We start from the raw sequence: 25351 nt of genomic DNA on the forward strand, positions 1-25351 counted from the left end.
CCACTCTGAAGTCTAGCCTCCAGGAGCAGCACAAAGAAGCAGTTTGTTTGCTCAGCCCCCTCCAGGACCAGTTGGCGCGAGGGGACCTGGTGTGCACGTACTTGGCAAGTACGGTCTTTCCAACGGAAGTTTTTCTCCCCCGTGCAGAGGTTTTTCTGTTTCGGACTCTCTCCTTTTCCCCTCTCACTCCCCGTAGAGGGTAGAGGGGGATCGCCTCCCACCCTGGAGTCTCCGATCCCGGCCCGATTTTATCTTCCCCGGTTCGCACTCACGTTAGAAGCTCTCTCAGTGGATTCTGCGTCCTTTGTCTCCCAATCTCTCAGGGTTTGTAAGGTTTCCAATGGCTTCAGATCTTTTCTGTGTGATGTATGGGCGCGAGTGCAAGTACGGAGCTCCTTACTTCTCCGCCATCTTGCCCTCTCCTCCTCCTGGTACCAATTTTTATATGTCATCTATTGTTGTGTAACATACCACCCCAAAATAAATTTCTTAAAAATGGTAATTTTATTTGCTCACAATTCTATGGGTCAGTGATTTGGTCTAGGCTCAGTAGAGTCCAGTAAAATATTAAGGTTCTTCTCCTGGTCTCACTTGGGACCTTGTGTATAACTGCCATCAGCTAATGGGTTGGCTCGTGGTTCGTGGATCTAGGGGAACTCAGTTGAGACAGTTTATCTATGTCACAGTTGGTCTCATCCTCTAGTAGGTTATCTTCAGTTCTTTTACATGATGGAGAAAAAATTCCCATTGGCAGGACACATCTTTTTACATGAGCATTTTTGAAGTCGCCACTTGGATAATATGTGCCTTTAAGTTATGGTCCTCCAGAAGCAAGCCCTGCGACAAGGATTTGGGAGAAGATGATTTCATTGAACATGGGTAGGCAAGTGACAATTCAAACATGAAAGGAAATGAAGCCTATAGAAGGCATGGTTTTGAGTAGGTCACCACTGTGAGCAATTGAGGTTCAATCTTACTTGGGATCACTGGGAGACATACACATCATGTCTCAGGGTTGCCCTTCCTCAATGGCAAAGAAGCCCAAATATTTGTTTGTCTAACTCCCTTTGTCACTGGCTTTCATCCAATAACACCCCCAAGCACTTCTAGCCTGCCCTGTACAAAGGCTGACATGAAGCCCTTAAGCAAATGATTGCAGGTGCATTTAGATGCCTTCAACATGTACTAGAATAGTGAGTGCCAATAAACTCAGGAATTGCACCCACAGTGACTGTTACAGTCATTAATATCCCATTATATTCCTGACCCTATACTTGTCATTATCATATACTAAGCCAATGAGCCTTAGAAGTACCAGTTTTAGAAAGAGAAAGCCTTTATTAGTGCAGTAAATGAATTTTCTCAAGGGCATATGGTTTGAACCTAAATCCTCACCACAAAAGTTTTGCACCATTTTCTATCTTGCAACACCTGAGACTTAACTCTTCACTGACTTCCTTACTTCTTTAAGAATATTTTCCTTATATCTGGTACCCTTAGTTACACACCCGCTGGATTGTTTCCTGATGCATACACAGTCATCTGAAGAATGAGGGTCTGCAAAGAAGATGACTATTTTCTTGGAGTAAGGGTTGAACAGGGTAAATTGGGAAATGTCTATTAGTATGAAATTGAGTAACAATTTTCTGCCAAGGGAGGTACCTTTAGGGTTTCAAAGAAGGACCCATCTTATGCTATGAAACAACACTTATGTATCATTTCCAGGGAAAGAACAAACCAGTAGTTAACTCCTGATTTAATAAAAAAAAAAAAACAAACCTGATTTTTCTTCAATGCAGGTAAGACAGAATTACTACCAATTAGAAATTACTACCAAGAAATTGAATCCTAAAGTAATTTGCTACTTTTAAAAAATATATACATATTTATTTAAAATGTTTATTTTTGAGAGAGAAAGAGAGAGACGAGAGAAAGCAGGGGAAGGCAGAGAGAGGGGGATAGAGGATCCAAAGTGGGCTCCATGCTGACAGCAGATAGCCTGATGTGGGGCTCAGACCCACAGACTGTGGGGTCATGACCTAAGCCAAAATCAGATGCTTAACCCACTAAACCAGGTGCCCCCATTTTCTACCTTTCACATTTATTTTGTTCACTGTACATGTTTATTATGCAGGAGCAGACAAATACTAGTGTAGTCTAGAATATTTACTCAGAAAGACCTTTCTTGACCTCTGACAATAAACCAGATCCAGCTATTAATGTATGCACAGCTCCTGGTAGTTCTTCTAGCACATATCATACCTGGAACATCACTTGTTATTAGTATACATTTGTTATTGGTCACCTCCTCTGATCTGTAAAATCCCCTAGGGTACAGATTATATCATATTTAGTATTATCGCATGTCAGAATGCAGTAGGGAAGTCAGGTAATAATTATTTAATAAATGAATGAATATGTGAAAGATGAAGATAAAAATGAATAAAATAGAACACGTTTACATGTATCAGGGAAGTTAAGTATGGTAGGGTGAAAAATGCATCCCTTTCCCTCTAGAAAAGGTCAATATTCTAATCCCTGGACCTATGACTATTACATGATTTAAAAAGTCTTTGCAAAAGTGATGATTTAAGGTTTTTAAAATAAGAGATTATCCTGGCTCTATCCAGGTAGGCCCTGTGTACAGTCATATGTACCTTTGTAAGACAGAAGCAGAGGAAGGATTTGACAGCCAAGAGGCGAGGCAATATGACAAAAGGGCCACATTGTGATGGAAATGATGGAACCAGAGTCTAAGGAAGAAAAATTATTTTAACATTAAGTGATTTAAGATTCTTTCTTAAAACTTCTAATCTGCCAGCACCTTGATTTGGCCCCAATGAAATTGATTTTGTATTTTTGATGTCCAGAACCTCAAGAGAATATACTTCTATTACTTTCATCCACATCAAATCTGTGGTAATTTGTTACAGTAGTCTCAGGAATCAGATACAATGAGATATATGAATCCAACATCAATATACAAGACAGCAGGTGATCAAGTGTTGCCTTCTAGGAAAAAAGTTTAATATAATTGCTGTCAGAGCTCAAAGGAGAAAGTATAGGCAAGAATAGGAATTGCAGATGGGTCACCCTTCTTGAAAGATGACTAAAGAATTGCTGAGTGGGTCAGGGGGAGAGTTTCCCTCACATTGAAGGGTCTGGCCAAACGAAAAAATTCTTAGAAGTACAAAGTGTGTTGACTGAATAGCCTACAGTGATTTTTTGTGAAGAATAAATAAAATGGGAGAGTTAGTGGTGTGACTTAAGATAGGATGGGTATATATATATATATATATATATATAGAGAGAGAGAGAGAGAGAGAGAGAGAGAGAGAGAATATCCAGGGTGGATAAGAACTTTGTCAATGATAGAGAATCATTGAAGATTTTAGGACAAAGAGTGAGATAATTAGAGCCTTGCTGTAGCAGAAACAACGTGCCAGATATATGCTTGATGGAATGGATTGGCAAGGGTTGGAAATAGGGAGATCATCTGCGGGCTGCCGCAGTCACATGAGTAAGGGGCAATAAAGGTCTGGGCTAAATTGGGGGCAATGGGATATAAGAGTAAACAGTGGCTTCAGTATATCCAGTAGGAAGACCCCCTGGGTAGAAAGCCAGAGGATCTGGGTTTTTATTCAAGCAATTAAAATTTAAAAATAAAAACATTATCTTCTCTATCATAAGAAGCTTAAGGAAAAATTGAGCTTTAATAGAGCTTTGGTATTTCTTTGACTTCAATCAATCCATATTTTTCCTTTCTTCCAAGTATGTACAGCAAAACATCATATTATAAATCCAAAGCGCTAAACATAGAGGACTATGAGAACTTTCTGAGCAGCTTTTTGTAAAATCTTACCGGCTATTTGCTTATCATTCTCTTTGGTTCTTTCTAGTACTTACAACTGCGGTTCAATAAACCAGTACGCTACGCAGCCACTGTCATCTACATCGTGCAGACGGTAAGGAGAAGAGGGCCACTACACATGCAGAAAGTGTGGGGTGACAAAAGATGGGCTTGTTTACTTCAGGGGGCAATTCATGAAACTAAGAGATGGACTTAACACTAAGAGGAAACTACTTTCTTCCAAGGATAGCACTTGCCAGACACGTGATTACATTGAGAGGTATCCGCATTGTGCAGACCCCCGTATATCCATCCAAATAATAAATAACAAGTAAGTGTATATTATAAACCACAAAGGAACAAAAAGCATTAAAACTTTATTTAAAACTTTTCTTTCACTTGTACACATTACTTTGGATATGAGATGGTCCAGTCACTGGTTTTTCACTAGTGAACTGTGTTGAAACAGGAATGCCCATTTTGCTGAAAATCATTTTAAGGCCATACTCCCTCTCTCCCCTTTTGGATTCCTCTCCTACTTCCTAGGCGCTGGGCTCCTTCATGCTGCCCCCTGTTTGCCTGTGACACTCTGCTGGTGCACTTCCCGTGACTCATTAAGTACTTTTTGCTAGAAAATAATCTTGTTCTCTTTCTTGATCAAAACTCCCACTTACCGACTGAAGAATTTTAAGAGAAAAGGAGGAAAGCAGCACTCCCTGAGCTTCGCATACACTTTTGCCTTTTAAAACCCTCAAAGGAGTCTCTAAATGGTGAAATCCCATTTAAAAGAAAATGGGGCTGCACTCCCTTCAGTGTGGTGACTATGACCCTGGGAGTCCAAAGACGAACTCACCCACGTTGTGATAGTCTTCCCTGCACTGTACTCTCTCCATTCCCAAAGCCATATTTCAGCAAGTTGCAAAAAGGAGGCTGAGTCACTGTGATATATGCATTGAGGCAGGGAGGTGGGTGGGGAAAGGTTAAATCAAAAACTTACCTGGAAGCCTATTTTTGTGTCCTTCAGAAATATACCACAGCTAGCCATAAAAATCTCAACATTTATCTTAAAAGTCCAATGCTCTCCCTCCATCTAAAGCTTATTAAACCCTTTGCAAACTGATGACAATGATCAATGATTTCAAGATTAGAGTGCTGAGTGAAATAAGTCAGGCAGGGAAGGATAAATATCATATGTTTGCACGTATAGGAGGATTAGGAGGAACTTAACGGAGGACAATGGGGGAGAAGAAGGGGGGAAATAGTGGGGGAAAGGAGGAGAGGCAAACCATGAGAGACCCTTGAATGCTGACAAAAACTGAGGACTGATGGATGTGGGGAGGAGCGGGGAGATGGGCATGGAGGAGGACACTTGTGGGGATGAGCACTGGGTGTTATATGGAAACCAATTTGACAATAAACTATTTGTAAAAAAAAAAAAACATTAGAGTGGTTGTCAGTGACATGTCTAGTGCACATGTTGAGGGAAATGCCTCTCTAAGGTCAATAAGGAAACTTTGAGGCTGCTCTCCCTTCCATGTCCCTGTTCATACTATTCACCTGATTCTTGTTTCCCCACTAGATTCTCTACACAGGAGTGGTGGTGTATGCTCCTGCCCTTGCGCTCAATCAAGGTGAGTTACCCATACTCCCTTGGGTGCTTACCATTGTATGTATGCTTATGTACACCTTGAGAAATATAAAACATCTTGGGGGACATTCCTGTGGTTATGGGGCTCTCGTGGCTGTAGTTGTCACAGCATAAAGCTCCAAAAATTCCAACACTGAAAATAATGGAAATCATTAGTTGCTTGATTTTGCCCACACGGTTAAACACCAAGTTTGATTGCCCTTTGTTTGTTTATTTTTTTAATCACTGAAAGGGTGGCAATTTTGGTATTGCATACACATAATCACCAAATTTGTTGATAATGTATGATCCTGTCTCAGTGATTTCATGAAGTAGTCTGAATATAGGTGTAAAAGGTAGTTGTAGTGATTATTTTAAGAATTATACTTGACCTTTTTGAGAGAATAGAATCATAGAAACAAAAATTTAAAGAATTAAAATAAATTTCATAAATGATACCTATAATATTAGAAGTCTTCAATATTCAATTTAATCATTTTATTGGTGCTTATATTGAGAAATATTTACATGGCTGATGTTCAGGTGGTTTCAAAGCACTCAGACAAAAATCTGTTCAGAAAAAGTGAACAGTTGGTGCAAAAAACTGGAAGTTACTGAATTTTAGGAAAAAACTTTGGCCTTTAACACTATCTAAAAATTAGAGATGCAGTTGAAGTATAGCAATTCAATAGCATACTCTTTATCAGAGGTGAATTTAATAAGAGAAAATTTTAATTTGATTTCCATTTGGCCATGAAGAACATTGACAAAAATATTGTGACTTTTTCCTCATGTACCTTTCTCTTCTCAGAGAAACTTCTTTCAATGTTTTTCTCCTTTTCTAGTGACTGGGTTTGATCTCTGGGGCTCTGTGTTTGCAACAGGAATTGTTTGCACTTTCTACTGTACCCTGGTATGTATCTAACTGTGAAAAAGTATTTAGCACCAACTCCCAATGTGGGATAAGGGCAAATCTCCAACAAGCGGGCACCTATTTATAGCAGAAATCGCTACTCCACAATTAAATAGAAATATGCTGGCTTATCTGTCACAGTTTCCTGAGGAAGGTGCTGTTGTTTTATTTAAATTTCTTTTCAGTACTGTTAGTAAAATTGGTGTTCTGGGCTCAGTCGAGAAAGTCATGGCAGAGAAAAGATTTAATGAAAGAAATACCTCCTTGATCAGAGGATAAGTGACCATATGCAATTGTGGAGAAAAAAGTGTGCTTGTTAATAGTAATTGAGAACTATAGGGTAGCATATATTTCACTGCCCAGTGACTGAGAAAGACAAAATGCATCTATGAATGATCAAGGATGCTAGTAGTTTGTAAACTTGAGGATTCCACAGGTTGTTTTTGTCTGTTATTTATGGATAATCATGGATTACATTAACATTTGGCTTAATACATGCTCAGTCTTTAATCAAGGAAGTTGGGTGGTATTGGCAACATATTTATATAATTGTTAAAATCAATTTAGTTCAGAAAAAATTCATTGAGCACCTATTATTTATCATGACTTACAATGCGAATCTTTATTCTTCTGAGTCATTGGCAACCATATACAGAGGCTGTAAGGAGCCAGTTAAAAATATGACAGTGGTTTTCAGATACCTGGATTTTCTTTTCTCCTCTACAGAGGAAAATAAAGTCATCCTATATTGTCTTAGAGCAGACCATCCATGGATTTTGGTATTGTGTGCATATCACATACTCTTTGAACATATATTATGAAAAAATACAACTTAAAAATGCCCCATGTCTTTTTCATACATTCAAATTCCACTATTTCTTTGCACTGCTGATTTTTATCTTTTTATTTTCATGCTATCCTCACTACCCTAGTTCTCTCTATTTCAGACACATATATCTTATCTATGTTAAAAATAAGCTTCTGCTCCATATACATCTGGCGATTTGTGACAGATTAGTTGTTCAGAGGCATCTACCCCTACAAGGATGACTAGATACATTGCTAGGGACACTGAAGGCAGACTTCTTAGCAACAGTAATGGAAGGCAGAAACAGTGAAATAATATCTTCGAAGCATTGATGGAAAACAATGGTCTACCTATAATTGTGTATTCAGCAAAAAACTAACTTTCGGGAACTGTCAGGAACCAAGAGAATTTACCACTAGTATATCTTCCCCTGAGAAAAAGCTAGAGGAAGTACTGTGGGAAAAAGGAAAATTACCCAGTTTTAGATGGAGGAAGTGGTAATAAGAAAATAAAATATAAACAATAAGTCTAGTCAAATAATTTTTGGTACTTAATTTTAAAGAATATTATTTAGTATGGTATAATTTACATATACAATTATAATTTATAATATTATAAAATATACTAATACTACCAATTACTATTAGATGGAATTTTGGGATTAACAAAAAGTATAGCCCTTATTGGGACAGCAATACCATGTAAATCAGGAAGAGAGTAATCAGACTTGGTGGTTTTATAATTGAATTGTTGGGAATTAAGACATTCTTTAAACATAGACTCAACTTAAAGATTTACGACAAAATTTCAAGAAGTCCCATTTAAATAAAATGCTCAAAGTGGGAAAAGGGAATTAAAACAATACAAAACAAAACCTCAAGTGATTTAAGCAAGAGAAGAAAAATGGAAAAAAAAATAGAGAAGACACAAATAGAAACCAAAAAGTAAGATGTCAGAAACAAGTCTGGATACTTTAATAACCACAATAAGCTAGAATGAACTAAATTTACTGCCTCTTAATTGTTTTCAGTGCTTCCCTCCACTCTGCATGCCTGTAAGATTAATTTTAATCACCCATTTCTTCATGCCACTTAACTGACCCAATTCTCTTCTTGCTTCTCATTGTTCACAGGATAAAGTATAAGCCTCTTAGCCTAGTCTTGGAAATCTTTCCTGATGTACATCAACCTGCCCATTTAATCCCTTACCATCCCATCTCTTCTCTCTCTAGGCAGGTTACAGGCTTCTGGATCTCACTACAATGGTGGCTTATTTATCTTACACTTGTTACTCATACTGCAAACTCTTTATAATCCTGTGAATGCACAGCATAATCCAAGACAACCAGTGGAAGATTAAAACAATAAGTGATTCCTGACATTCAAGGATTTGCAATTTAGTGAAGTAAACATTAGATTTCAAACATCACAGACTGATTAAATGCATCAGTGACATCTCATGATCATGATCAGGGTTATAGATCGGTGTTGGGTGTGTGTGTGTGTGTGTGTGTGTGTGTGTGTGTGTGTGTATGTCTCATTGTATGAGTTATAGAGTCAGAGAAATTTTCATGGTGGGTATAATCTGCCTTTTGATGTACATTTGATAAAGTGTTTTGTTCTTTTGTGTCATGTCTAACTGAAGTTCAGGTTTATGCGTATTTTAACATAACCAATATCCAGTATCCTCTGGAAACTGAGATCTTTGACATTTGGTCTTCTTATCGCTAAAATCTAATGTTTTGATTTGGGTTTAGAAGCCTTAATGTCTTTAAAGAAAATCAAAATACCACTATTTGGGAGGTGGGAGGTAAGTATTGATTATTTCTCAAGTCAGGATGTGAATACAATATATAAATGCAAGGCCTCTGGACAGACTTTGATGTCTATTTATTAAGTTACATTTTAATTACAAAAGAAATGATAGGGTGACCCCAATGTCTTTCTTCTCCAGATAAAGATGAAGCCTGTCATCTTTTCACAGAAGTTCTTGACACTCTGGAGGAGTAACCAGGGATGATAATTCTATTGTTCAATGTTAAAAATACCATCTCCTTCCATTCTCATAGTGCTTATTCATTTTTAAAGCACTTTTTTAAAAATATCATTTCATTTAAGCTTTCCCAGTTTGCTCATTCCACCTTCACTGTGGTCCTGAGGGATTCTATACCTGGATTACTCTAGCAGCCTCTTTTTCACCTCCTTTCCTACGGCCCATGTGATCTTAACTAGAATTGTACTTTAGAATCCTTGGGGAGCTTTCAGAGAACATGCAGGGCTGGGTCCCAACCCACATATCAATTTATTTAGAATCTTTGGGGTTGGGGCTGGGACATTGGGGTTGGTTTGTTTTAAAATCTTTAGTGTGGGGCACCTAGGTGGCTCAGTTGGCTGGGCAACCGGCTTCAGCTCAGGTCACGGTCTCACCGTCCGTGGGTTCAAGCCGCGGGCCGGGCTCTGTGCTGACCGCTCAGAGCCTGGAGCCTGCTTCAGATTGTGTGTCTCGCTCTCTCTCTACCCCTCCTCCACTTGCGCTCTGTCTCTCTCAAAGGCAAATAAACATTAAAAAAAAGAAAAACTCTTTATGTGACTCTAGAGAGAATATGGTTTTGATAAGCACCATGTTAACCTCTTGTCTCATGTCTCTGTCCTGAGTTCTACTGTTAGATTGATCCTCAGGTTTTCTGGAGAATCTGCTTTGCTCACCTCAGTATTTCATCATCTTCTACCTCTTAAAACTCCTTTCTCCAGGAATGCCTGGAATCTATCATTCTTTTCCTCTTTCTCAGTCTTATACCATCTCAGTTCCCCTAAATTTATTCACTGTCACTCAATTAAAAAGACTAGCTTTCATGTTGTAAAAACTGGAGCCAGGTGATTATCCTCAATTACTTCACTTCCTCAGAATCTGTGTTCAATTATTCACAAGTTGTGTTGATTTGACCTCCCAAATATCTTTCATATTCATCTACTTCTTTGCATCTCTCCCCTGCTTCAAACCTCTGTCATCTTGAGCACAGACATGGAAATTAACTCTGAGCATATCTCCTACTCCTTCTTTTCTTTCCATGATCCAGCAATCAGATGTCCACACTACCACCCCTGACACCACTAAGAAGCAAACAAACAAAATCTCTTATCATGTAAATCTCTTTAATGCTCTCTTGTTTTTTAAACTTTTTTTTCAAAATTTTTTTTTCAACATTTACTTTTGAGAGACAGAGAGAGACAAAGCATGAACAAGGTAGGGGCAGACAAAGAGGGAGACCCAGAATCCAAAGCAGGCTCCAGGCTCTGAGCGGTCAGCACAGAGCCTGATGTAGGGCTCAAACTCATTAACAGTGAGATCATGACCCGAGGCAAATTTGGACACTTAACCCATTGAACCACCCAGGCACCCCTAAACTTTTTTTAAAATTTTATTTATTTTTGAGAGAGAGAGAAACAGAGCATGAGTGGGAGGGAGGCAGAGAGAGAGAGGGAGACACAGAATCCAAAGGAGGCTCCAGGCTCTGAGCTGTCAGCACAGAGCCCAATGTGGGGCTCAAACCCACAACCACAAGATCATGACCTGAGCCAAAGTCAGACACTTTACCAACCAAGCCACCCAGGTACCCCTCTTTAATGCTCTCCTATTGCTCTTAAGAAATCATTTAAGTAGGCTTGTAACATTCTGTGTGTTCTGGCCTCTAGTAAATTCAGCAACCTCCCTTTGGGCATTCTGTATATGCCATGATCTATATATTCTAGCATTCTCTCATTTCTTCAGGCAGCCATACATCTTCATCCTTCACACATGCTGTTCCTCTCTACTCTTTCCTCTGTATGTGGTAAATTCCTACTCATTCTTCACAACATAGCTCAGATGCCACTTCTTCAAGACCAGGTCAGGACTCACTGCTGTATGCTGTCATAGTAACCTGTCCTTCTTAACTGCACTGTTCACAATCTTAGATAATTAGTTATATCATTCTCAGGTATCTGCTTCTCCTACCAGGTTATAAAGTCTATGAAGTTAAGGAAGGAACCTGTCTTACACTTACCATTTTTATTCCTATACATAACATAGTACTTGACACATAAAATACCTCCATGACTATTGAAGAACAAAGGCAGAAAGACAGAAAAAAGGAAAGGAAGAAGAAAGAAAGAAAGAAAGAAAGAAAGAAAGAAAGAAAGAAAGAAAGAAAGAAAGAAGGAAAGAGAATGAAAATGAGAAAGAAAGAAAGAGAAAGAAAGAAAGAGAAAGAAAGAAAGAGAAAGAAAGAAAGAAAGAAAGAAAGAAAGAAAGAAAGAAAGAAAGAGGGAGAAAAAAAGGAAAGTAAGGAAGGAAAAGAAATAGAAAAAGAGAAAGAAAGAAAAAAGGAAGATTGCATCATCAGAGAGGTTGTAAAACATTGGAAGACTTGCAGCCTTCCTTTTCAAGAATTCACATCCATTCTTTCCATTTCAGGGAGGATTAAAAGCAGTGGTGTGGACAGATGCATTTCAGATGGTTGTCATGATTGTGGGATTCTTAACGGTCCTCATTCAAGGATCAGCTCACGCTGGTGGATTACACAATGTAATAGAGCAATCAACAAATGGATCTCGACTACATATACTTGAGTATGTCCAACACTACTTTTCCATGTTTTATAAAGATTTAGCTGCATGACCTTAGCAACTACAATAATATCTGGCATCAAAGGAACATCTTTGTTCACTCACTTCTCTCTGTCTCATAGCTTTGATGTGGACCCTCTCAGGCGGCACACTTTTTGGACAATCTCAGTGGGAGGAACTTTTACATGGCTCGGGATCTATGGAGTTAATCAGTCGACCATACAGCGATGCATCTCTTGCAAAACAGAAAAACATGCAAAATTGTGAGTTACAAATAAAAATTTTTGTTTTCTTTTCCCATATTGGGTAATTATTATATGCTTGTGCATGCACGTGTGTGTGTGTGTGTGTGTGTGTGTGAGAGAGAGAGAGAGAGAGAGAGAGAGAGAAAGATTTATTTAACCCTTTCAGTAATTCTTTGAGGCAGGCCTTACTACTCCCTTTTCAGCAGGGAAGTGAGTTTGAGCTTACATCTGCCTGCCTCTGCTCTCTGTCCTTTGCTACCTCCATTTGTTGACAAATTACTAGGTTAAATCAGGTGCCATGAGTGGCAATGCAGAGGTAGATAGCATATATTTTCTACTCACAGTTTCTGTGATGAGATGGCCCCTATTACTTATTTGATTCAGCTGTGGTCTCTTTGAGCTACTATTTTTCTTTTAAATGTCCTTACATTTTCCAAGCACAGGTTTAAAAGAAGGAAAGCCAAGGTAATGAGGTGAGGCATAATGAGGCTTCCACCAATTCAACTCTTGCCGAGCTAGCAGTCACCAGTCTTGCGGGGCCTGCTTACCCTGAAGGACTCCAACTGGGGCACAACTTGTGAAGCCTTTTCCAAGCCCTTCAAGACATCCGGCTCTAGAATGGGGATGGAAGGAAGTGATGTATTATTCTGCAGAACTGGAAAGAGTAAGCTAGAATTACATATAAAATGGACATTTTATCCTCGTTGTTGCTGTCCAAATACTAGCATCCCCAGATTTGTCAGGATACCCTCCATGTTTCTTAGAGTTTCTGCTATGAATATTTCCACAACTGATTTTAAAATACTTTCATTTCAATGCACAGTTTTTTCTTCTTATTTCTTTTTTTATATGTCTTTATTTTATTTTGAGAGAGAGAGACAGAGAGTGAGCGAGGGAGAGGCAGAGAGAAAGGGAGACACAGAATCTGAAACAGCCTCCAGGCTCTGAGCTGTCAGCACAGAGCCGGATGTGGGGCTTGAATCCACAGACTGTGAGATTATGACCTGAGGCAAAGTTGGATGCTTGACAGACTGAATCACCCAGGTGCCCCTGCATAGTTTTCTTTAGACTGAGTAAAAGATAACATTGCTGGGATATGGTTCACCATTTTTGACTTAAATTCCAAAAGAGCACATATTACTTCTATATTTCACACACTCTCAGATGGAAGAATTGAAAGTATTATCTAGTATTCCATTCATTCACTGATACCATATTCATACCCTATTACAATAAATAATATTAACATACCCTCCACACAAAATCATCACTTTATCAAAGAGCTGCATTACTGAAAATGTAAGATCAAGTGTGACCTTGATCTCACAATTTATTGAAATTAAAATTCATTTTTAGGGGCCCTTGCCTGGCTTAGTAGGCAGAGCACATGACCTTTGATCTTGGGGTCATGAGTTCATGTTGGGTGTAGAACCTACTTAAAAATAAATTAAATGAAAATTCACTTAAAATTCTGTTTTAAAATGGAGTTGACTGAGGGTGCTTGGGTACCTCAGTTAGTTGAGTGTCTGTCTCTTGATTTTGGTTCAGGTCAGAAACCCAGGGTTGTGGATCAAGCCACGTGTCAGGCTCCACATTGAGCATGGAGCCTGCTTGGGATCCTCTCTCTTCTTCTGCCCCTCTCCCCTGCTTCTACACTCTCTCAATTATAAAATTAAAAAATAAATAAAATAAATAAAATGGAGGTGATGTATCTCTATAGGGAAGGATCTTATGGTGAAATAAATAATAAACCTGTTACCTCTAGAGTTTTTTAATCTTACGTTTGTGTTACATTATTTTTTCTTGTGAACATGCCTAATTTTTCCCCCTTTACTATGATAGTACCTGAAAATAAGGAAATGCACCTTTTTCATCATTTTTTCCCACAAGGTCAAGAATAATATTTTGTTCTTATTAAATATTTATCACTTATTTAAAAGTAATGCTTCACAAAGGCCATTCTTACATGTGTATGTATAAACACATACCTGGAAACACATATTTATGTAGAAATATGCTTATTTATGTATGTCTGTATGCAAAGGAGTGTGTGTGTGTGTGTGTGTGTGTGTGTGTGTGTGTGTCTGCAGAATGTTGATTAAATGCTCTGCTTCTGTTCAATTATCTGAGAGCCTGGTGCCATTAAAACATTCCATCAGAGTTTAGGAAAAGCTCTGCTGATTGGGAAAACAACATCTTGAAACATTTGTAGGTGAAAATGGATCCAGAATGTTCATACTGACTGTGTCCATGAGTTAAAACCCAGCATTTATTTATGCATATAATTTCATGGCCAGGAATGCTGATTAGTCACTAAAGATGATTTGATTGATCGTAAGCCCAACTGATTTTCCTCACATCTAGAAATAGTATCATCCACCGTGTCATTTTAGATGTGTTCCTTGGAGGTTGATTTAACCTCCTCTTGTTTCTAGAGGTTTATCAGTTTCACTTTCAAGTTTGTCTTTCAAGAGCATTGATTGTAAATGGTGCTATGTAGTATGGGCTGATGCAAGTTCTCAGATTCCTTCCCATCTCCTGGCTAAGATGAGCACACCCACACAAGTCACTTTTGTTCTGTTCTTACTGCCTTAGTTTGTTTTCCTCATGTCTTTTATCACATCTAAAAGCATCTTATTCATTTATTTCATTTCAGTGATCTGTCTCTAATCCCAGAATTTAATCTCCGTGAGGATAGGTCCTGTGTTACTGCTATACCCTAGTATCTAGAACAACCTAGTACATAGAGATGCCTGATAAATATTTTTTGAATGAATCAATGGAGTGGCTTAAGTTACAAGTAGGAGAATTAGCTTGTAAAGAATCACAGTCCATTTCTAATAAAAAACAAATTCATAACACAGGACCTTAATATTTAATATAGTCTTGCCATTGGTTTCTCATCTGGTGAACTTTTAAAATTGTTTCTGAATAATGTATGAATGTTCTTTATATGGCTATATAACCTACATTTATTTTAACCAAATGTAACTCATTAAATCCTTATACTAGTCCTATAATAGAAGTAAAGCAGGTGTGTTAACATTCTTTTTACAGATGATTTAACCGCTTCAGGGTGTTATATAACTTGTCTAAGATCAGATGGCTGTTATGGATAAAATCTTATGACTCTGGGCCCAATGTTCTCTTTAAAAAATAAATGATATAAAGAGTACAATCATATTGTACTCAATCTCTACCATTAGTTAATTAAGGCATTCAATTATTTATTACCCCAAGTAAAATAATTTCAGGTCTGCTATGTGCCACCACTATTCTTTATCACTGTGTTTGAGTGAAAGAAACCAATAATAAGCAATAAATATATTATACAATTTCAGATTATCATATATGCTATAAAGCTGTAAAATAGTATAAGGAGTGGAAACAGATAAGACAGGTGAAAGTGATTGTTTGAAATAAAGAAGGTCAGGGAGGCCTCTCTCAGAAGTGGCCTGAGTAAAGGCTTGAATCCAGTTGTCTGGAAGGGTGGAAAGCAAGAGTGTAAGCAATGCTTAATAGGTATTAGCCACTTCATGTGTCCCTTATATTCCCAAACAACTATCTGTAACTCAACCCCTCTAAACACAAACAAACAAACCTGTAAGTCAAAACTAAGCATTGTTAGAATACTCCCAAGGAAGTAACTTCTGGGATAAGTGCCTCTTCTAGTATAAATAGTGTATGAAAATAGAAACTCCCAAACGAGATAATTATTTAACCGTATTTGTTTCATAAATGAATAGTTTGACTTAAGGGTTTTATGAAAGCTAGGTACACCTATATATTATAGGTGTTAGGAGGCTTTGAAATTAACATGTGTCCTTATGTTTAAATGTGGATGTAACTGATTCCCTTTGAACAATGACTGGACCCAATAAATTCTCCACTGTTGCTCTCCTAGCCCTTTGAAATGCTCTCCGGAATGAAGCTGGTTATATAAGTCCAGCTCACTCTCAAGTCTTCCTTGAGATGAAGAAAATTAGTAATATTTTGACCTTGAAAAATCAGTAATGGCTACAATATAGTCATAGCATACTGCCAAGGCACTCGAACTAGAATTAAGTGTACCTGTGTGCTGTACAATTAAAAAAAATGCTCCCCAGAATGTGGGTAAAATGACCTTAGCTTTTGTATATTTTCTATTCTCTCTAAAAAAATCAACTTTAAATTTCATCTGGATCAGTCTCCAAAGTGAATATTTCCAAAATGTGTCTACTTCTACATTTATCTCATTATCCCCCTAGAAGAAAAGATGTTAAAATGTAAGTTCACTTTTTGACAGTTTTATGAATTGAGTGGGGAGAAAATCACTGGAAGTTACATAATATGAGTGATTGGTATGTGAAATTTCATCCAAGATCTTATACCACACATTGAGACTGTGCAGAAAAACTCCTAATGTCAAGAGAAAAGCCATCAAAAATCCTCAGTCAAATTTTGTAATCAGTCTAAAAATGTAACATTCCCAAACAAAAAAAAAATTGCAAAAGTGTAAAATGTAATGGTTCTTGAAGGCTGTGGAATTTTATTTTATAGAAAAAAGCCCCCCAAATTTTTACCTTGAACTTTTGGTGATATCTTCATCATCCCATAATATGGCATAGAGGCTACTGATAGACATATGTGTTCTTTTCTAGAGCCTTATATTTTAACTTGTTGGGTCTCTGGATCATTCTGGTATGTGCTGTCTTCTCTGGCTTAATCATGTACTCCCACTTCAAAGACTGTGACCCTTGGACTTCTGGCATTATCTCAGCTCCAGATCAGGTATGTGTTCCCTTTGGGCCATAAAGAATTGCTGAAATCAGTGTTCATCTGGCCATAAATGAGTAATATGGGTTCTTTCTCTTTTTTCACCTGGATCTCAAGGCACTTCCTAAGACCCATAGAATTGATTTGTTTCCTCTCCTGTTGGGTGATATCACTACACACCAGGTTCTAATAGGGGGGAGTGACATGTAAAATTGTATCTCACCTTGTCCTTGAAGACAAGGCCAGGGGCCAGGACATGGCTGGAGAGAGTGGAGGTTAGACTTGAACCCTTGGCTTTGGTTGTCCATGCAGCATTTCAATTCTTTTTTCTATATGTCTCAAGGTTCATTAAAGATGCTTTATTCTCAGATTGAACAAAATTACCCTTGCTACTATACTGCTTCTGCTCATGTGTTCTCATCATACCTTGAACACCATCAACCCAATGTAGTACATTAAATGTGCTTTCAAAAACTTCATTTATATGGGGCACCTGGGTGGCTCAGGTGGTTGAGCATCCAATTCTGGATTTTGGCTCAGGTCATGGTCTTGCAGTGGTGACATCGAGCCCCAAGTTGGGCTTGGGTTCTGTGCTGAGCCTGGAGCCTGCTTGGGATTCTCTCTCTCTCTTGCTCTCTCGCTCAATAAATATATAAACATTTTAAAAACCCTCCATTTAGGGAGGATATGCTCAGGAGGAACCATCACTTCTCTCCCCTCTGTATATTTCACTGTCCCCTCTGTCCTGGGAGGGGGGTATGTTCCCATCTCACAAATCAGGCTACAGAGTAGAACCATAATACCTCGATTCCCTGAAGACCTGTTTTAAGCATTTGTTGTTAGGATTTAACTACTAATATTAAGGGTAAACAGGAAAGGGAATGGCATACGTTGTGAACATAAGAAAAATAAAACAAGTTCCTGAACCTTCTACAGTTCATACAGCCCCTTTCCCTAGTATCAGCTGCCCCTTCCCACCCTTCCTCCTCCCCTATAGCTGGAGCTGGACCTCAGGTCCCATGAAATTGGACTGATCATAATTTCAACTGCAAGCATTTGACAACCTTAGCCCATGCAAACTCCTCTATTATTTTCATTTATTTTTTTCCCTACCTCCTTTGCTAAAAATCAACATTCTCACATTACAGACTCTGCTGATTAATTCTCTCTTGTTTTACCTCCAAAGCTGATGCCATACTTTGTCATGGAGATATTTTTCACAATGCCAGGACTGCCTGGACTCTTTGTGGCTTGTGCCTTCAGCGGAACTCTGAGGTTAGTATATTGACAACACCCTGCTCTGATGATGCTGATGATAATGACAGCGGTGATGGCAAGGGTGTGATATGACAAGGGTGATGGTGGAAGTAATCACCAGTACTTACTGAGTACTTACTGTGTGTCAGCTGGCCTGGTAAATGTTTTGCTTCACACAATGTACAAAATGTTACTCAGAAAACTTTATGAAGTAGTTTGGATCTTAAGATAAATGGGAAGGCATTAGAAGATAAATACTGCCAATTATCTTACCAGCTAAAGATGGACTTATTGGGGCTTATTGAAAAATAAAAGAAAATTTTAATCCAGGACAAATAAGCTGTAGCAAAACCTTGTGAAAGTCTGGGGAACAATGGAGAGGTATGCTTTTTTATAAGGAGAAAAAGACTAAGTTGAGAAGGCTGTTATGAACAATAAGACCATGGAGTAAACTGGGAGTTCAAAGTGCGGCAACTTTTCATTGGCCTAGTGGTTTCTGGGAGGAAAGCTTGCCTTCCTCAAGCTGGAATAGAGAATAGTATCCAATTGCAAGGTCAAGTTTCTGTCTTCCTCATGGTCTGCAATTGACTATAAGTGGTAGGGCATGAGATCTCCTCCTGCCAAAACTTCCTGACTGCATTTTAATGAGGTTTCCCATTACTAATTTTTTCAGAAGGTTTGAAGCCGGGGAGTGGGTGATGCCATACAACTGAAGCCTCATGCTTCTATTGAGGCAAGGGACTATGATAAAAGCAAGAGTGACAAAAGTGGAAAACCAGCAGCGGGCATTTGCTTTGATGCAGGTGAAGGATGCTGGTAACTTGTAGAAGGGTGGAGACAACTGTGTTGAGAGCAATGTAGTTTCATTACTTTCCTTTATGCCAGATCTTCTGCCTCTATGAACTCAGCGAGTTGGAAAAGCTTCCTTTCCCTCCCTGCAGTTCAGTTGCAGATAATCATTGATAAAGTTTGTCAAAATATAATTTTAAGAAAGTAAAACGGCCAGAGTCAAAAGTCAAACACTAGCAGAAGATCAGAGTAAAAGCTTTATATCTTATTCCTCAAATCCATGGTCTCAGCCCGCAGAGTTAACCACTGTTAACGATTTCTTATCAATGAACCCTAAAATTTCTTTGCTTATGGGAACATATATACCTTTTAGTGAACGAAAAGGGATCATATTATGTTTCATTTAAGGTGATATAATTTTTTTTAATGTTTTTATTTATTTCTGGGAGAGAGAGAGAGTGTGGGCAGGGGAGGGTCAGAAAGAGAGGGAGACAGAATCTGAAGCAGGCTCCAGGCTCTGAGCTGTCAGCACAGAGCCCAACGCAGGGCTCAAACCCATGAACCATGAGATCATGACCTGAGCTGAATGAAGTTGGATGCTTAACCGACTGAGCCACCCAGGAGCCCTTAAGGTGATATAATTTATAAATCTTTCCACACCATTAGATCTACCCTACTCTTTTTTTTAATCTATAATTTATTTGATCAATCCTTTAATGTAAGACATATCTAACAAATTTATCTCTTAGTCTGCTAAGACTGCTATAACAGAATACCATACACTAATCAGCTTATAAAAAACAATTTCTTCCAGTTCTTAAGGCTAGGAAGTCTAAGATCAAGGCCCTTGCAGATTTGGTGTCTGGTAAGGGCTCAAGTCCTGGCGCATTCGTGACCATTTTCTTGTGTCTTTACATGGTGGAAGGGGTAAGGGAGCTCTCTGGGATCTCTTTTGTAAAGTCACTAAGCCCATTTATGAGAACTCCACTGACATGACTTCATCATTTCCAAAGACCCCAGCTCCAAATACCATCACATTGGGGGTTAGGCTTCAGCATATAAATTGTGAGGGAATACAAGCACTTAATCCATAACACATTACAGTGTATATATTTGTGAAATTGTGCAAGGATATGTGTAGGCTACATTCCAAGAAGTAGAATTACTGTGCCAAAATACTTGATCATTTAAACTTTCATGGACTTTTCTAAATCAGCTGTAAAAATTCTGAATGATTTATATTCTAAAAAGAAGATACTAGAGTGTCTCTTTCCTCACACTACCACCAATATTGGGTGCTTTCAAACTTTTCAACTTGCCAAACTAATAGGTGAAAAATGGTACCTAATTTGAATCTGAATTCTGTTGATCATAAGTGGATAGGCTACATTTCCCTACTTTCATTGTCGATTTGTATTTCCTGTTCTGTAACATGCCAGTTCATGTTTACTTCTGAGTATATGGAGATTTTAATTTATATTGACCAATTCTTTTATTTTATGGCTTCTGGATTAATATTATTCTCAGATAGGCTTTTCCATACTATCATTATAGTATGAGTATATGGAGATTTTCATTTATATTGACCAATTCTTTTACATTATGGTTTCTGGATTAATATTATTCTCGGATAGACTTTTCCATTCTATCATTATAACTAATAACCCAGACACATTCTAGTGTATTTATGGTCTTATTAAATAATAAAGTCGTCAAATCATCTAGACTATATGTGTGGTATAAAAAATGAAGTGGACCTCCACACTTACTTTCTTTCTAGGTTGGTAGCCAGTTGTCCCATTATTTTTTACTAAATAAGCTATCTTTTCACCAGTGACTTTAAATGCTATTTTTGTTATATCCTACATTCTTCTATATAGTTGGGTCTTTTTCAAGATCTTCTTTATATTTCTTTGGTCTATTTATCTATAATGATATAGACACTAATAATTTTAACTGTTATGCTTTAAAATATGATTTGATATCTGTTATTCATAATGTTTTCCTTTTTACAGAATTTCCCTTGCTATCTAAAATTTTTTTCCTAATTATTTTCAGTTAATTCTTTTGGATTTGATTGTACAGAAATTGTGATATATGCAAATACTTTTGAATTTTTCCTTTTTTTTTGTTTTTAAATATTTATTTTTGAAAGAGAGATAGAGTATGAGCAGGGGAGGGACAGAGAGACAGAGGGAGACACAGAATCAGAAGCAGGCTCCAGGCTCCAAGCTGTCAGCACAGAGCCTGACGCGGGGCTCAAACTCACGAACCTCAAGATCCTGACCTGAGCCGAAGTCGGATGCTTAATTGACTGAGCCACCCAGGCGCCCCGAATTTTTCGTTTTTTAATAGTTACACTTCTATGTTCACTCTCATATACTTGTGCATTGAGAACAATGGTAATAATTAAGGTTAGCAGAAATTCTTATTTTTGTTATGACTTTAAAGGAAATGGCTCTTGGATTTTACCATTAAATGTGATATCAAGTTTTAGTTTGAGAGATATTATTAACATTTAAGAATATTCACTTTAAGTTAATAAATTATAAAAAGAACAAAATGCATATATTTGTTCTACTTTTAGGAAAGTTTTTATCAGAGATATTAAATGTTAGTAAATTTTTGGAATTTTTGAAGTGGCTGTTTTTTAACTTTTGGCATATAAAGCTGTTGACAGATTTCCAAAACAGCAACATCTTTGAATTTATATAATGACTTTAACTTGCTTCAGTGTGAAATTCTAATTTAGTGTATTATTGAACTATTTTTACTAATTATTTTAGGGTTTTGCCTCAAGAACACCAAGTGATATTATTCTGTGGTGTAGAGATTAAGATCTCAGGGAAACTCAGGACAGAAAAAATGAGCATCAGAGAGTCAAACACAGGGAGGGGTGACATTCTAACTTTTATTTTGTCCCTCTCTACAGAGCTTTCCTTATTTATCTTTTTCTCTTGCTCTAAGGCTGAGTCTCTCTAGACTGGAAAACATGTATTTGTCAAAAGATAATTCCCCCATAAGAGAGTGGTTGGCTCTTTTGGTCTCAAGACCAAAAATTCTAACAAAGGGACATACTTTGCAGTGCATGCTATGGAGAGATTACTTCTGCTACAACCTTAAGGAGGATGTTCTTTATGAGAAATTAGATAAGCTTCCATGTTATTCTGCAAAGAAAACCCCAATTCCAGGTCGCCTGTCATGAAAGTGAGTTTTAAGGCCATAAGAATGGATTCTGAGTGGAAAGTCAGAGGAGGATATCAACATTTTTATGTGGTTTTAGTCTTTGCCCATTTCCATCTTATCCTTTGTTCCTTTTTCCCTTACTAATTGCATTCTACTCAATCTGGTGGCTTCAGGTTGTTGAATGCAACAAGTTTTCCATCTAGAGGTATTTAAATGTAATTTTCCCTTTGCTCTAGAACATCTTTTTCCCAATTTGCATGGGTCCTTTCAGTGCCTATCTTAATCATCATTTCCTAAGGAAAGAATTCCCTAACTTTGTATCACTTTAGGACTCTGCAAGGCATAATTTGATAGCACCTTGGTATTTTTCTTCATACCAACTGTGATCAATTGTATAATTGGTTGTTGAATGTCTGTGTCACCAAGTAGAGTATAAGGTCTGTGCTTTTCTGGTTTACCACTGTCTGCCTAATACCTAGAATGGAGAGATTCATAAATGGTATGAATGAATGATTAATGAATGGCAAACTGAGATTAAGATTTATCTTAATCCTGGATTAAGATAGTCAGTGTTTCCTGCCTCGAGTCCAACCTAAACACACACACACACACACACACACACACGCGCGCGCGCGCGCGCGCGTGCGCGCGCATGCACAACCTCTCTATTACTGCCTGGTAACTCATTTAATGTCTTGTTCAGGGCATTAGTAGGCATTAGGGCATGAAAGTCTAGCTTCCTCACTAAGTCAGAAGGAGAAATCAAGGAGCACTAAGCACAGAAGCAGCTTTGAAGAGTGAGTAGGCGGGCCACATTGCCTCCCTGAAGTCCCAGAATAAGGACATATGTCTGCATTTGTTTTTTGTTTCTAGAGCCCTGTCTTGTCTATTTGCTCTGAATGACAGGGCAGGCTGGTCAGCTTTATTTAGCTTGGACTGTGTTCTTGCTTTTCTCTCCCTGTAGCACTGTGGCTGCAAGCATCAATGCCTTAGCAACAGTGACCTTTGAGGATTTTGTCAAGAGCTGTTTTCCCCATCTCTCCGACAAGCTGAGCACGTGGATCAGTAAAGGCTTATGTAGGTACAGCCGGTGGATCTTCTACTCCCTGTCATGAAATATACATGTGGTACATGTCAAAACCTGCACATGCTATTCAGCGCTCACTTACAGGCACAAATGCATACTGAGATGTAGGAGGGATTTCACACATGGATTCACATTTTCAAAGATACCAGGAGGGTTAACAGGAAAGAATTACCAGCTAGCTTACCTTTCACCGATCCTGTATTTGACACTCTTCTGTACTCCCCCTATACTCTAGATTTATCACCTCAACATTTCTTGATGATGCCTTGTATTGATCATATTCATCCCTCTACATGTGAAGATGTTCTGCTCACTGTAGCCAGTCACTTTGTCTGATAAAGTCAAATTCTTTCTTTTTCTTTTTATTATTTATTATTGTTATTTATTTATTTAAAAAATTTTTAGTACAGTTGACACACAATATCACATTAGTTTCAGGTGTACAACATGGTGATTTGACAATTTTGTACATTATGTCTAATTCTTTTCTAAAGAATTTTTTATTACCAAACTCCTGGTAAACTCACTTCTAGTAATAATTACTCCTTGCCTAATCACACATTGCATATTATGAGTATGCTCACTGTAGCACTTATCATACTGAATTATAGTTTTACAAAGCTTATTTCTTTTTAAGTATAAACCAATTATATGCTTATTCACTTACTATAGAAAATAAATAAATAGAGAAAATATATGTACTTTTTAAATAAAATTATACCTAATTTTGCTCCTGGTTGGTTTTTTCCAGCATACTATAGTGAGCATTTTCCTGTGTCATTTATGCATTATTTGAAAACATGGTTTTTTAACGTTTACTTAATATTCTGCAAAGAGGCTTACATTTTTATTTTTAAGTTGATACTTTTAAAAATCTTTTTGTCATTTTTTATAACATTTTGATGACCCTCATATACATTAATCTATGATGGCATACATATTTTTTTCCTTAATAAAGACCTCCAAAAGAAAATTACCAGATCAAATAATACAAATTCACTGGCAGTTCTTAACATACTCATGAAAAATATTTCTAGCATGGTCCGAGTAATATTTATGTGTGGCAGCAGTGAGTAATGGCATATTTTTCTATGCTCTTGATATTAGTATTGTTAAAAATTGGCCAACTTCATGGGCAAAATAACATCACATTTTTGCTTTAGTTTACATTTTTTGATTTATAGTGAATTTAAACCCTTGTCAGATGATAACCATTTGTATTTTTGTGAAAAATTTATTTATGCTTTCTGTTTATTGATGAGATATTAGAAGTTTTGTCTGTAAAATCTCTTCATGGATAAAGGAAATGTAACCTTTGCATATTGAAGAATGTCCTCCAGATATTTTTAAATGCATTTTGATGTATAGAAATTATAATTACATATTTGGTGAAATATATGTATCATTTATTTTACTATTTTATCCATTTCTTATGCTTACAAATTTCTTCCCATTCAAAACCCATTTAAATATTTCTTTATTTATTCTACATTGTAAATAATTTTATGTTTCATATTAGTTGTATTTAAATTATTTGATTTATGATGAGGATCTAAATTTTTTTCCTGTACAGTCAATTTTCTCAGCATCATTAATCTAATATTATTCACTGGTTGTTAATATTTCAGTGATGATAATATATAATATGAGATTCTTTCATCTATAAGAATTTGTTTAAGAATATCCTATACTTATTTCATTAAATTATTATCAATTGTAAAACTAATAGCATCTTGTTTATACTCTAGCTTTATAGTATTTCACTTAAAATATCTGCTAGAACAACTCCTGTCACTTTTCTGTTAGCTTAAAATTTAAAATTTTTTCAATTGTAACTTTCCTTTTTTTTTCTACAAAAACAGACTTTGGGTTATACATGTTTACATATTCTTCAGATTAACTTTAAAATACTTTATTGCACATCATGGATCTGCAACTCCATCTCAATGGGAGTACATTAAATCTAAAAATATTTTGGGGAAGAATTACCATCTTTGTAAGCTTTCCATCTAGCAATAGTATTTTTCTATAATATTATCATATTTTCTATCCTGGATGTTAATTACACTCATGTCTTCCTCCTTCAGCTTTTCCCTTTTTCTCCCTTCTCATTTTCCTTTATCTTCTCTTTTTTTTTTTCTTTCATTGGTATTATGAATGGGATGCTTTCTCCATAGTATCTTCTAAGCCGTTTATTATGAATGTGGAACACCTTCAGCTTTTCATTTAT

The 25351-nt window shown here is 37.2% G+C and overlaps 1 protein-coding gene across 1 annotated transcript in view; it reads left to right on the forward strand.

Annotated features, from left to right (window-relative positions):
- SLC5A12 (solute carrier family 5 member 12) overlaps positions 1-25351 on the forward strand; it is a 53609-nt gene that overhangs the window by 9606 nt on the left and 18652 nt on the right. The window contains exons 2-9 of the mRNA XM_039218375.1: positions 3900-3965; positions 5430-5481; positions 6323-6390; positions 11651-11805; positions 11925-12065; positions 16688-16817; positions 17989-18077; positions 22999-23111. Coding sequence (XP_039074306.1) covers positions 3900-3965; positions 5430-5481; positions 6323-6390; positions 11651-11805; positions 11925-12065; positions 16688-16817; positions 17989-18077; positions 22999-23111 — 814 coding nt within the window. The remainder of the gene's footprint in view (positions 1-3899; positions 3966-5429; positions 5482-6322; positions 6391-11650; positions 11806-11924; positions 12066-16687; positions 16818-17988; positions 18078-22998; positions 23112-25351) is intronic.

This window comes from Hyaena hyaena, unplaced genomic scaffold, assembly GCF_003009895.1.
Source record: "Hyaena hyaena isolate Hyena2069 unplaced genomic scaffold, ASM300989v1 scaffold_753, whole genome shotgun sequence".
NCBI classification, from domain to species: Eukaryota; Metazoa; Chordata; class Mammalia; order Carnivora; family Hyaenidae; genus Hyaena; species Hyaena hyaena.